Source organism: Brachypodium distachyon, chromosome 4 (assembly GCF_000005505.3).
Source record: "Brachypodium distachyon strain Bd21 chromosome 4, Brachypodium_distachyon_v3.0, whole genome shotgun sequence".
NCBI lineage: Eukaryota > Viridiplantae > Streptophyta > Magnoliopsida > Poales > Poaceae > Brachypodium > Brachypodium distachyon.
This window is the reverse complement of record NC_016134.3, coordinates 29346945-29361167: the sequence shown is the minus strand read 5'-3', so window position 1 is coordinate 29361167 and position 14223 is coordinate 29346945. Positions and strand designations below refer to the sequence as shown.

The following is a 14223-nucleotide window of genomic DNA, read 5'->3' as shown; positions in this document are numbered from 1 at the left end:
TAATTTTAATTTGACACATCAAATTTAAATGAATTTAAAATTCAAAAATTTGAAAACATCTTGAAATTGAAAATGCTTTTGCATTAACCCAATACACACCGAATATGGTAAGTGCACCAAATTTCAGATTGATGTAGTGATTTGGATAAAGTTAAGAAGTCAAAATCTCAAAATGCCTTCATATCTCAAACATCTCCAAGATGTGTTTCAGAAAAAACTCGGAGGCTTGTTGTGTTTTCTACATGAAGTGCATTGTCAAATTGCGCATTAAGAAATTTAAATATGTGATTAATAAATCACTACATATTGACACTCTGGCAAAGAATTCACAATTTTATAACATTATTTTAATTCCACACATCAAATTTAAATGAACTTAAAATTCAAAAAAATATGAAAACATCTTGAAATTGAAAATGCTTTTGCATTAATGCAATACACACCGAATATGGTAACTGCACCAAATTTCAGAAGATTTGGGTAAAGTCATGAAGTCAAAATCTCAAAATGTTTTCATATCTCCAACATCTCTAAGAGGTGTTTCAGAAACAACTCGGAGGCTTGTTGTGTTTTCTACATGAAGTGCATTGTGAAATTGTGCATTAAGAAATATAAATATGTGATTAATAAATAACTATCTATTGAGACTCTTGCAAAGAATTCACAATTTTGCAACATTATTTAATTTGACACATCAAATTTAAATGAATTTGAAATTCAAATTTTTTGAAAACATCTTCAAATTAAAAATGGTTTTGCATTCACTACGCACCGAATATGGTAAGTGCACCAAATTTCACAAGATTTGGATAAAGTCATGAAGTGAAAATCTCAAAATGCCTTCATGTCTCAAACATCTCTAAGAGGTGTTTCAGAAACAACTCGGAGGCTTGTTGTGTTTTCTACATGAAGTGCATTGTGAAATTGTGCGTTAGGAAATATAAATATGTGATTAATAAATCACTATATATTGACACTCTGGCAAAGAGTTCACAATTTTGTAACATTATTTAATTTGACACATCAAATTTAAAGAAATTTGAAATTCAAAAAATATACAGCCAAATTTGAAATTGAAATAATTCAAATGTTGTACGAAATAAAGCAAATTGGGTTATATACAGTATTCCTAAGACCGTACAAAAAATCTTACCTATAGAATATGAGGAAATTTGGTTCAAATTGACCATATTAATTTACAGCCAAATTTACAAAACATATATTACTCATCTTTTTTGGTCCTTCTTTATTAAATGAGCCTGTCACGTATGCTAACCGCCGAGTCGCGTGGTCTTCACGACGGTTTCCAATGTCAGCGGAATCAAGCATCTTGACAGGCCGCGGTTTCCGCGCCGTCTGCAGTCGCGTCTCCCGACGCTTGGTTGTTACCCGTGCATTAAGGCCCCAACCAACCCCGGAACGCCTCTCTCCCCATTAAAAGCCGGCCGCGAGTGTAAATCAATGTCTCTACCGGAAACAAACCGCCTCGCATCCCCTCTTCCTCTCCCTCCTTCCTTCCCCGGCGAGAGCCCATGGATACCACGCCGCCAACTCCGCCTCCGCCTCCGCCTCCGCCGCCGGCATCGCCTTAGCCACCGCCGCCGCCGCCAAATTCACCCGCGGTACCACGGCGCATTTGGTCCAGCCGACGAATGCTAGAAGAAATGAATCGCCGGCCGGATCCAGTCCCCCGCGGGGGGACGCCGGACTCGTCCAATTGCAAGGCGCGGAGTCTTCTCGCCCGAGCGTAACCAAGGCAACCGCGGACTTCAGGGGCGCGTGGAGAGCATCGGAGAATACTCTGCGGGAAGCGACGGCGAGACCGACGCGGAGAGCACGCCGGCGCGGGAGGCGGCGGATAGTGCCCGGAAGACGGAGCCGCCGTGGACAGCGACGGCGCCTACGCGTCCAATTAGTTTAGTATTATTATTTTACAAAGTTTAAAGTAATTCCTGTGTAATTTGCTCTCCTCAGCGCATGTGGCCGTAACTGCCGGGATATTAATCTCGCTTTTAAATAATTGCAAGTCTTTGTGTATTAGTTTTAGTTACTTCGATTTAAATAATTGCAATTATTTGTGTATTAGGTCGATTCAAATACTTGCAAATGTTTACTTGAAAATACGCGCATTAAAGTGCACCTCAAACTGTTGGGGTTACGTCGTATTGCCTTAACCACGATTCACGCAATCAGACGAGGTAAAATGCCAGCGAGCCGACGGCTAACCCCAAAAAAGGAAGAGGCGCTGATATTGATTTTTTGTGTTCGGCCGAACCCTTTTATGCCGGTGACGGCGCCTCTAAACGGGCGAGGTGGGACTAAAACACCCCCTCTCTGGGCTGAGACGAGATAAAATGCGAGCGTCACGGCCCAAAAGCGTCCGCGCACTATCGCTTGCACCAGGGGAAACTAGGCCGAGACAAGGTAAAAAAATGCGAGCGTCACGGCCCAAAAGCGTCCGCGCACTATTGCTTGCGCCGGGGGAAAGGGTGTTTTAGTCTCACCTCACCCGTTTAGAGGCGCCATCACCGGCATAAAAGGGTTTGGCCACCGTCACAAATCAATAGTACCGGCTCTTCCTTTGTTGCATCTCCTTCAGCTAGTACCTTCTGATACCTTCAACGCTGATGCTTAAGCACCTCAGTGGGTACTAGGTGAGGGTGGTGCGCCTATGGGGGAGGCCACTCTTTTTTTGGTTAGCATTAGGCTCCATGCATGACAGGGTAAAACGTTAGTTTTACGCATTCAACTGTGGTAAAACGTTAGTTTTACGTATTCAACTGCATTTATTTCGGCAACGGGGTTTCCAATAACATAGCAATTACACAACAAATAGACCAACACTTATGATATGATTCCGATAACGTCGGTTCAATGAACACCACATTCATAGAAACGTGTTCATGCAACCAACTTAACGATACTTATGTTCTTTAATCAAACTACTAAACTGTTTCAAACCACCATAATTCAGTAATAGCAAATAGAATACGACGAAAACTTTATGGTTCGATTCTCACTTCCTCCCCTTCCTCGCCTTCTTCTTTGGAAGGCTCGGCGTCCGCATCCACCTCCCGGGCTTCGAGCTTCCTTAAGAACACGCCGAACGCCTTGTGTTTTGCCACAATGTGAGGCGCCTTCTTAGACACACGCCCAGTGTCTTCAGCATGCTGCACCATGCTTTTGAAGTCGTCTGCGAACATCCTCTTGTAACGGTATTCGTACGCACCATACTCCAGTGCATTGAGGACGTGACGTCTTTTCGCATGAATCCATTCCTCCTCACTGCCGACATCCAAATCCTTTTCTTGCATAACATCAACAAGCATATGTTACTATCGAAGATCGGCGTTACACAAAAATTCATTCATGACGGATACTTGAAAATAATTGCCAAAAAAAAAGTTTGGCCTCCCTATAGGCGCACCACCCTCACCTATTACCCACTGAGGTGTGATGCAACGGACTAAGAGCTGCTGCTATTGATTTGTTAGGGTGGCCGAACCCTTTTATGCCGGTGACGGCACCTCTAAACGGGCGAGGTGGGACTAAACCACCCCCTCCCCTAATTTGTACTTTAGATTTGTGCGCGGAGATTCGTGGGCTTGTTTTTCTTTTCCTCTGGCCGGGCTAGTATGCGGCACGTGTTCTGTTTGGGCTTCGGAGCCACGTTTGTTCTGGACTTTTCGTCGGGCCTCGGGGGAGGGCGGGCGGGCGGGGGTGTTGATTGACGGGGAGGACGTGTTGTTTCCTTTTTTTATCTCCCTTTCCAGTTTGAGGACGGGGTGCGGGAAGAGGGAGAACCGTCGCCGGAGTTCCTTGCGCCTGTCTTGCCAGATTGCTCCGCCAGCTCCCGGATCTTGTAAAGTTTCTTCCGCCCCAGCACCGCTCTGTCTATGCAGGAACGTGTGTCTAGGGTTTGGTCCTCTTTTTTGCATCTGTGATTTGATAGTGGGGTTGTTAGATCGCGGGTTGCTTTGTTTGATTACTGTATACTGTTGCAGATACCAACCTACATAAGATATACACACCGTTTTTAGATCGCCGGATCACGGGTTGCTTTGTGTTTTTCCAGAAAGTATCATTGAAGTATACGCGACGTTTTTATTGTTTTTTTTCCTTGAGTGTTCTGCACTTAACCTATGTGTTTTTCTAGTGGAGTTCATGGCGCGCCCTTGCAAATGAGTGCAAAAAGTTCAATGTACTGTGCAAACGCCCTGAGGCTTGCCATTCAGCCTTCACAATCACCATGGTTGAAGGGTGTGGCAATTTTGCGGTAATGGGAATAGCTAAGTGTTCACATTTTTATTTTCGTTGCTTTTTAATTTTTTTTTTACCAATGCTTTCTGTTTAAGCAGGTTGTTCCCCAGTTCTTCAAGGATCGCCTGAACGATTTTGTGGAGAACTTCCTTGTTGTTGTGGACTGCCATGGGTTCGAGTACGACTTCCACATTCAAATTGGGACTGACGCCACCTTGCTATGTGGTGCTTATTGGAAACTGTTTGCAAAGACCCACAAGTTGAAACCTGGTGCTAGTGTGCACTTCTCTGCCGCGGAGGATGGGGATGCTTCCAATGCTGTGTTAGTGGGGCAGCCCAATGATGTTGTGCTGCATGCTACCTTTTTTGGTTAGTAGCTTGTTTTCTTTCTTTATTTATTTTTTGTTTTATTTTGCTTACTTTTTTCTATAACTTCTTGCTTCTTTTTTCACAGGGCTACGTGAGGTCAGTGCCGATGTGCGCAACCTCTTCCACTCCACTGTATTCAAGAACATGGCCGACCTAACCGATCGTGAAGTACGAAGGGTTCTGAAAATATTAGATGGATTGGATGAACCCGAGTTTATTGAACGCGAGATCATCGTTTAGAAGATGACTCGTCTTGATTTGGCTTCCCGAGTACTTGTAAGTTTATTGTCATTTCCCTTTTTTCCATTACGACTAGCTAGGACTTTTTCCAAGTTTTCGTAAGTGTATCTCACAGGTTATCCCATGCAAGAGCAAGAATGTGCTGAGGATTCCCACTTCTGGGTATGGCAATTTCAGTTCTGAAAGGCTAAGCAACAAATTTATGGCACTAGCGTACTCAACGACCAACGCATGCGACACTGTCATCCACCAGGGGTGGGAGGATTTCTGCATTTGCCACAGGATCAGGAGCGGCAGCGTCCTTATGTTCGAGGTGGGCAATGCAGCAAGATTGTTTGTTCAAGTTTACATTGTCAAGCTCTGAAGACTGCCGGTGTTCTCTTTTGTCAGATTCCTATTATATACACCTTCTACCATGAGTTTGTGTTCCCAAGACAAAAACAAGTGTGGATTTTTTGTGTTTTTGACCTTTTTTCATGCACTGGGGTAATATGTGTTGAGGTGCAGAGGATATGTGGGAATGTTTTTTGTTACAAATGAGTCTTGTGTGTTGGCACGAACAACCCTATTTTTTAACGAGTTGCTCCAGTAGTATATATCAGTGGTTAGTCTGACTAGTGCTAAAACTTTGTTTCATATTTACTACCAAACGGCTAAACCATGAGTATTGCTAAACATTTGTTTGATATTTATTTCAGCAACAGGGTTTCCAACAACATAGCAATTACACAGCAAATAGAACAACACTTATGATATAATTCGGATAACGTCGGTTCAATGAACACCACATTCATCGAAACGTGTACATCATAAATAGTTCATGCAACCAACCTAACAATACTTATGTTCTTCAATCAAACTACTAAACTGTTTCAAACCACCATAATTCAGTAATAGCAAATAAAATACGACGAAAACTTTATGGTTCGATTCTAACTTCCTCCCCCTCCTCGTCTTCTTCTTGGAAGGCTCGGCATCCGCATCCACCTCCTGGGCTTCGAGCTTCCTTAAGAACACGCCGAACGCCTTGTGTTTTGCCACAATGTGAGGCGCCTACTTAGACACACGCCCAGTGTCTTCGGCATGCTTCACCATGCTTTTGAAGTCTTCTGCGAGGCTCCTCTTGTGACAGAACGGGCACACCCATTTGTCACCGTAACGGTATTCGTACGCACCATACTCCAGTGCATTGAGGACGTGACGGCTTTTCGCATCAATCGATTCTTCCTCACTGCCGACATCCGAATCCTTTTCCTGCATAACATCAACAAGCATATGTTACTACCGAAGATCGGCGTTACACAAGAATATGTAATTCATGACGGATCATCAAGAATATCCAAATCACCGTTTGTACGACAAAGATAATGTTTCCGACATAAATTCAGCCATAAATTACATCACCTACAAATTGGCGCCGATCATGCATACTAAACTTAACTTAACATGAAACTTAACATCAATAGTGTATCCGACTAACCCTAACTCGCATAGACTTAGCATACCGGTGACAAACTAGATTGCATCGACAAACCCTAGAATAACATTGCATCGAACTCATGGACTTACTAGTTTGATCTTACCTCTGGTTCCAAGTCACGGAGGACTTCATCAAACTCCGTGTAGTCAGCCGAGTCGTCGGAGAAGTCCCAGTCGTGCGGCAGATTAATGGGGTCGACGACACCGACGACGTCCTCCTCCTGTTGGCGGATATTGGACCCCGCGACGATCTCGGACGGCGAAGACGTCACCGAACCTGCCGGCGCTTTACCCAACGCGGTCACGCCTTCCTTCTCCTCCGCTGCATCTGCCACGATCACGGCCTCCTCCTCCTCCTCCACTGGATCTGTCACGACGGCAGCTTCCTTGACCAACGAGGTCACGCCTTCCTTCTCCTCCGCTGCATCTGCCACGATCACGGCCTCCTCCTCCTCCTCCACTGGATCTATCACGACGGCAGCTTCCTTGACAACAGCCACGGCGTCGTCTGCTCCGCGCGTTCGCTTCATCGCCGGAGGTGGTTGTGCGTCCGGGCCGTTTTTTTCTTCTCCGCTAGATTAGAGGGAGTCGTGCGGCAAGTCGATGCGGACGACGCGGGTTTTATTCCATAACGGGTGCGTCCGGGACGTTATTTCTTTCCCTGGATTAGAGGGAATAGTGGGGCAAGTCTGTGCCGACGACGCGGATATTATTCCATAACAGGCATACGCCGTCGCCGAGTACGTATACACATCGATGCCAACGAATACAGCCGCGTACAACCCCTTGCGGCCCGTATGGGCTTTCTAGGGCCATACGCTGGGTTCTACGCGGCGATATTTACAAAATTGCCACGGCGGGCGAACGGGTACGCGCCAATCCCAGCCGTCCTTATGTTTTTAGCCGACCGACGGGGGTCCTATAGAATGAGAAATGAATAGGGAATTTCAGAAAAGAAGAACAGTACGTCCCAAACGGAAGCATTTCTGCCTCCTCAAAAAGAACCCAGAATCAATTTGTGTAATACATTAACCATATCTCATTGTTTAAAGAAGAGGCGAGTGAGCAGAGTAGTAGACTAGCAATAGTACTGCTTACTTTTTCTGGCACGGCGAAAGAGAGTAGAATAGAATAGGATAGGCTCAAGGGGGAGAAGGAAGCTGAAGAAAAAGGCTCTCTGATTTGAGCCACCTGGGCGGGAAAGAAGAGATTGGAGAGGCGGCCAAGAAGAAGAAGGAGAAGATTATAAGAACTGAACAAACACCAAATCCCCAATGCAGGTGAGTTCAATTTGGTGAGGAGGAATAGAAAAAGGAACAAGATTTCTTGAGCTCCCCCGGCGTCAAAAGCCCGCCGCTTTTCTTTTCCCTTCTCTTCTTTTCTTTTCTTTTCCTCCACATGGCGACGCTGCCCCGGTACAGCACACCATAGCCTTCTTCTTCTTCTTCTTCTTCTTCTTCTTCTTCTTCTTCTTCCTCATCCCTTCTTCCCCTTTCGCGGCTCCGACCCGTGCTGCTTTAATCTCGCACCCTGTCCAAGAAAGCAAAACGCAAGGGAAGAGAGGGGGAGGGGGAGATTGGGCGGAAGGGGAATAATGGGCGCGTCCACACGGTTCATGTGACGGCCCTGGGGTTGCTAAATGCCATTCTCGGATTCTCCTCCATTGTCGACAGGGCTTAATTGCGGTGGCGGGCAGGTATTAATGCTGCTGCTGCCCCATTTCGCTTTCGTTTTCCTCCCCCCTCTCTCTCTTCCAATGCTGCTGTGCCGCCGCTCTTTCTTTGAATCCTTCTCTCTTTCTCTCTCGTGTTATTTTTCTTCTGCTGTGGATTTGGTGGGGGGGAGGTTGATGATGTTCTCTTGCTCGTCTTTCTTGGCCCTTTTTGGCAGGGTTCTGCAGATTTTGCTCTGCGTTTTGGCCCCCGTGTGGGATTTCGACCAGATTCTGTATGGGATTTAGGTGTTTAAGGGGGGAGGGTTTTGGCCGTGCTACAATCTGAGTTCTTCCTTTGCGAGGTGATTGGATTTGGTTCCTTGGTTGGATTTCGGGGGCCGTTGCTGGATAAAATGCCCTTCGCCGTCTCCTGCGTTTTTCTTGAGGATTTGTTTTAGCTCATCTGAGGTACTAGGATTTAGGGTTTTTAGGCGCGGATTGGATACAAGTTTTGATTGAAAAAAGTTTGGATTTTTCTTTTCTTTTCTAGGGCATCTTGTTGAGCTCACAGGTTTGGATTTCTGTCTGACAAAATCTAGGAATGTAGTTTTTCCTACAGTGGAACATATTTGCTTGTTGCTTCTCATAGTTTTTGGATCCTATTGGATTTGCTGATCTCGTATCATTTTTGTTCACGAATTCTAGCTAATTTCAGAGGTTCGTCTTTACAGTGGAAAGTTGGATCCTTTGTCGAGTTGTAGAGTTTGGTAATCGCATCCTTTGAGAATTTTGTTCTTGTTCTGAAGTTATTGATTAATTTACTGCTTGGCTTTAATGTTGGGTCCGCAGTATGCAATTTGTTTGTGAACTGAGGAGATTTCTATCTGTTTCAGCTGTGATATATGAACCCTGCCTTTGGTGGTCTCCAATGAACTAAGGGAACAATTGATGATGCTTTGGATGGTGTGGTGGTTTTGAGATGGATCGCCGGAGTTAGCTCTGGAGGCGCTAGTTGTCAAAGGGGAGCCCTGGGGAGAGTGAGAGCTTTGGTTTGCGTCACACTCCGAGTGTTGCTCATAAGACCAGGTTTTGCTCCATATGTTAATTTAATTTCTTTAGGTATTGCATGTCTTAATTTCTGTGTGCTAGAGATGTCCTGATTTCAATACAGCGACCCATCTGCAGTGGAAACATCACGGTGATAGTTCAGGTGTTCTTTCAGATTACGGAAAGCAACTTCAGAACATATAATGAAAATAAACGTGAGTTACTATTGGCACCTCTAGGCAAGATGTCATTTTCCCTGTCTTGCATAGATTTAGCATTCAGCTTCACAATTTGACTTGTTGCTGGTGGGACATAATAGGGTGTTATGTCACAGTACTGTTTGATGAAGGCATTCTTACCGACTAGACTTCCAAGTAGCATGCTAAATTGCTAACAATGTTTCATTACCTGTTGCATAGCAAGACAATGCACCGCACTACTGCAGTAGTTGGATCTATGTTTGATAGGTAATTTACAATGCATCGAGCAGAGATGAAAATTCAAAGATTTTTTTTAGTGGCCTCTTTTCCCTTATCAGACCAAAAACTAGCTTGTGGGTTGACCATAGTTCTTAAATAACCTGTGTGATGTGTTAATAACAGATTGATCACAATTTGGGATTTTCTTGAGACTTCATCAAACAGTACTAAATTTGGCCATGTTTGGCTATTTTATTATAGTTGATGCACTGTCTCTGCATGTCTTTAGCTGTTTCACCAAGGCCATGTTTGGCCAAAGGTCAACCACCAGCTTTGGTGTAATTTATCACAAAGCGAGGGAGGAACTAACCAGGCATTACTAAAATTACTGGCTTGAAACAAAATCTGGATCTTTTGAGGTGTTTGGATGGATGTTAACCTAAATTTCTCCTTTCATCCTTGGAGAAAAGCAGTTGGCATTTTGACTCTAAGTTCAGGGAGAAGGTCTAATCTTGTTGGCAATGTTATAACTTGTTAATGGATGTCAGGATGCAGCATTAACTGTCATGCAATATTTGATTTTGATTATGCTCAAAACTGTACGGTTGAGTTGAAACCTTTGCATGGCTATGTCAATCACTTAGAACTTTCCGGAATGAATTCCATAATGATATGGTCATATACTGCGCAGCTTGTATAATTTGCTTCAGACTCATGTATTATCTCAGTTTTAAGATAACTGGTATTATGTATCAGGTCACAAGCTGGATTTATCCTACGGTGGTTTGACCGTTTGAGATATTACAATAGCTTTTAGCTCAAATTTTCACAGAAAGGAGAGAAGGGAGGAATGACTCATCCGGTACAATGATTAAATCTCATCTCTTGCTTTCTTTGCAGACCTATTCATTAATTTTAAATCTTTTGCAAAATGCTTTGCACAAAACATTTTCATTTAGTCCATTTTTGGCTAATACCAGGATACTGAACCTCTCTCCAACGGTTCTTCCCCAAACCATAGCCAATTACATGAAGTTCACTCAAGAATTGGAGATGGTGACACTCAAGAAACTCAACAAGCAAAATCTTTGAATGAGAAGCTAGCATGGGCTCCACCGCCAAATGATTCTTCCCCACAGCACGAGCACGGTCAATTACAAGCGCCAGAGGTCTTTACAGACACAAGCGATGGAAATATACAGGATTCTGGAAAGAGTTTGAGCGAGAGGCTTTCTGCTGCTATTTCGACTATCAGTGCTAAAGAGGACTTGGTGAAGCAGCATGCAAAAGTTGCAGAAGATGCTGTTGCAGGTAAAATTATCTGTCTGTATGAGTTAATATACTTCTTCGCGTTTGAATGATCGCATGCATTTATATAGGCCCGTAGCTTCTTTTCGTTCTGCAGGTTCAGGGTCAGTTTTGCATGCAAGTAAATAAATCAATATAATTAAGAAAGAGGCAAAGTTACAACAATATGAACACAAGTTCTGTTTAGTCTGATATACTCCCTCCGTTCCAAAATACAACGTGTATAGATTTTTCTAGAAAATTCCACAATACACCTCATTTTTCTCTTGGTACCCGCATCCGGCCAATAACTAGTCACATACATTTACTATTAATCTACTATGAGTGGTTAGGCACTAGAAACGAGAGCTGCCTTGGTCCAAGTGCACAAATCTATATGAGGTGTATTTTGGAATAGAGGAAGTGGTACTTAATTCATAGTGCATTGCCCCTTGTGACTTCTGTGTAGGTTGGGAACAGGCTGAAGTTGAAGTTGGTAACCTGAAGCAGCTACTCGATGCTTCATCTCTGAAGAATGCCTCTCTGGAGGACCAAGTTAGCCATCTAGATAGTGCCCTCAAGGAATGTGTCAAGCAGCTTCGCCAGGCACGAGAGGAACAAGAGGAGAAAATCCGTGATGCGGTTGCTAAGAAGTCCCAGGAATTGGAGTCTGAAATGTCAGAGCTCCAGAAGATCATTGCTGACCTAAAACAGCAGCTAGAAGCTTCCGATCTGCGGGGAAAACTCCAGGTAGCAGAGAAAGAAAATAAGGACCTCAAGAGCAGGATGCTCATGCTGTTCAAGGAATTGAATGTACTTGCGCTGGAAAGAGACCTGAGCAACCAAGCAGCAGAAGCAGCCAGCAAGCAGCACTTAGAAAGCGTGAAGAAAATCACTAGAGTTGAGGCAGAATGCCGTAGGCTGCACCATCTTACAAGGAAAACTTCATTAGCAAATGATTCTTCTAGGCTTGTTCCAAACAACGCTTGCATGGAATCTCTGACCGACAGCCAGTCTGATAGTGGGGAGCATATGCTAGCTTTAGACAGTGAAATAAAACATTCTGATTTGTGGGCCTCAGCTCTGATAGCAGAACTTGATCAGTTCAAAAACAGCAATGATGGCACAAGAAATCTTGGAAACAATCCTGTTGAGATTGACCTAATGGATGATTTCCTTGAGATGGAGAAGCTGGCCGCATTGCCTGAAGCAGACCACACAAGCTCTAGTTTTGGAGTGGAAACTGATTCTGACCAGGCTGTGAACTCGAGAGTCGAAGCTGAAGCACTGCAGCGCCAGGTGATAGATTTACAAGCAAAGGTTGAAAAGATTGAACGTGAGAAAAGGGAACTTGAGATGGCCCTTGCAGAGGCTAGAAATCAGCTTGACACGTCATGTGACTCCCTCATGGCTGCCAACAACAAGCTGGCTGACTTGCAGGTGCAGTTGAACTTGGCAAATGAGTCCAGAGATGCTTCTTTGGGACAAGCCGAACGGTTAGAAGATGAGAGGAAATCTTTGTCATTGCGACTGGACTCAAAGTCTGCAGAAGTTAAGAAGCTTCAGGCCGTGGTGGCTTCATTGGAAGAAGGTGGGGACAGGAAAGAGTTGGAGTTGCAGTTAGAGTCAACTTCTGTAGAGGTAGTCAATCTTCGAAAGACAGTGGCGTCCTTGGGAAGACAGATTGATGCTGAGAAAACTCAGATGGCGAAGTATAAAGCAGATGCAGAAATGGCAGAGGCTGCTAAAGACACGTTAGAGGCACAGCTGCGGTCTGCACACACAGAAATTGAGCAACTAAGAGGAATTATGGAAACACTGGAGAGCAAGATGCAAAAGGAGAATACCTCCCGGAAAGAGCTCGTGGCACAAATAGAGGCTATGAAGATTGAATCGGCGAGAGCACTTAAGGCAGAGTCTGCCAATGAATCGTTAGAAGCTCAGCTCCTGGCAGCAAACTCAGAAATTACAAAACTGCATGTAACGGTCAATGCTCTGGAGCGTGATGCAGCCAAGGAAAGGGGATATTCTTCAGAGATCAAGACGCAACTTGAGGCAGTTGAGGGCATCAGAAAGGTTTTCGGGTCTGAGCTCGACTCTTCGCACCACGAGGCAATGAAGCTCCGGGAGACGGTGTCGTCTTTGGAAGTGAGGCTGAAGGACCAAATTGCGTTGCTGGTAGAATTCACTGCCAATGCTGAGCAGGCAGCCTCAGGGAGGAAAGCAATGGAAGGTCAACTTGAGGCAGCAAATCTGGAACTTGCAAAACTGACAAACAAGGTGAGCTTGCTACAAGGGAAGATTGAGCAGGAGAAGCTACTGTCGGAAGAGTATGAAGCAAAATGCCGCAAGCTAGAGGCTCAGCTGTCAAGAGATAGTCGGGAGGCAAAGCTTTGGCGACTCGCCAACACAAACGGAGACCTTAAGTTCAAGCAGGTAAAACCCTTTATGCTTGGTCTAACAAGTTTATTCTGTTGGACATAATTAACTCAAACACACCCAGCTGTTCTACGAGTCACTACTTACTATTTAAAGCACATCTCAAAGCATATGTTATAATCACACCTGGAACACAAAAGGCTCCTGTCTAATAACAATCATCATCTTCGTTGCAGGAGAAAGAGATAGCCAGCGCTGCTGGGAAGCTTGCAGAGTGCCAGAAGACCATCGCGAACCTCGGCCTTCAGCTCAAATCGCTAACAGACCTCGACAGCGTCGCATCCGAGCCTGAAAAGCTGGAGCCCAATGGCACGCTGCTGGACTTCAGAGAAGGCAGTGCTAAGTCGCCACTTGCCAATGAACCATACGACCTGGATCTCCCGACGAGCAATGGCAGCCATGGCTCGCCCGTCGCCTCTCTGGCCCGATCACCGTCTCCTCCACCCTCCGTGTTCTCGGGGGGCTTTTCGTCGATCAGTAGCTGCATGAGCAAAGCGAGGAAGTGAGCGATGTCATGGGAGAGGTTGTGCATAAGTTATCTAGCTGTATGCTGTTCCTGGATTTTGTTGTCAGCTGTGGGTCCTGATGGTAGATAATCAGTGTACATTTACAGGAAGTTGGTGGTTTACTTAGATTTATGCTGTCATTTTCGCCCCTGTTGGCTCTTGATTTCTCTTTTTTGTTCTCTCGCTAATTTGGAGTTCACTGTGCTACAGACGGAGGTGCTATTTGCTGGCTTGCAGCAAATCTCACGACTGGTAACATGAAACCAAGTGTTTCCTGGTGATTAGGATCTGTTTGGAAGAGGAGTATTTCCTGCTAAAGTTTCAGTATTTAATTCAAATGTTGACTTAAACACCAAAAGTTAGCCAAAAATTTACAACTCTAGCAGATTGTTGGAAGTTTTATGTTATCGCTTTTTGCTCCCTTGCACGTACCGGCAGAAGATGCCACAAGCCCTCTAAGGCCTCAACCACCTTGCCACCAAAACTGGTATCGCCACCTCCGTTTCAAATTACATGGTCTTCG

At 44.7% G+C, this 14223-nt stretch overlaps 1 protein-coding gene across 5 annotated transcripts; it reads left to right on the top strand.

Annotated features, from left to right (window-relative positions):
- The first annotated feature begins 7403 nt into the window (after positions 1–7403).
- LOC100839555 (filament-like plant protein 3) lies at positions 7404–13984 on the top strand. 5 transcript variants are annotated; one of them, XM_024454920.1, is made up of 7 exons: positions 7404–7628; positions 8896–9088; positions 9174–9264; positions 10225–10330; positions 10449–10779; positions 11225–13191; positions 13371–13984. In XM_024454920.1, the coding sequence occupies exons 4-7, from the start codon at positions 10319–10321 to the stop codon at positions 13698–13700; spliced, it is 2640 nt and encodes an 879-aa protein (XP_024310688.1). In that variant the 5' UTR covers positions 7404–7628; positions 8896–9088; positions 9174–9264; positions 10225–10318; the 3' UTR covers positions 13701–13984. The 5 variants fall into 5 exon arrangements, with proteins under 5 accessions (XP_024310688.1, XP_024310686.1, XP_024310687.1 ...); XM_024454918.1 differs by having other exon boundaries at positions 7404–8044; XM_024454919.1 differs by lacking the exon at positions 7404–7628 and adding an exon at positions 7635–8044 and having other exon boundaries at positions 9188–9264.
- Positions 13985–14223: the final 239 nt, after the last annotated feature.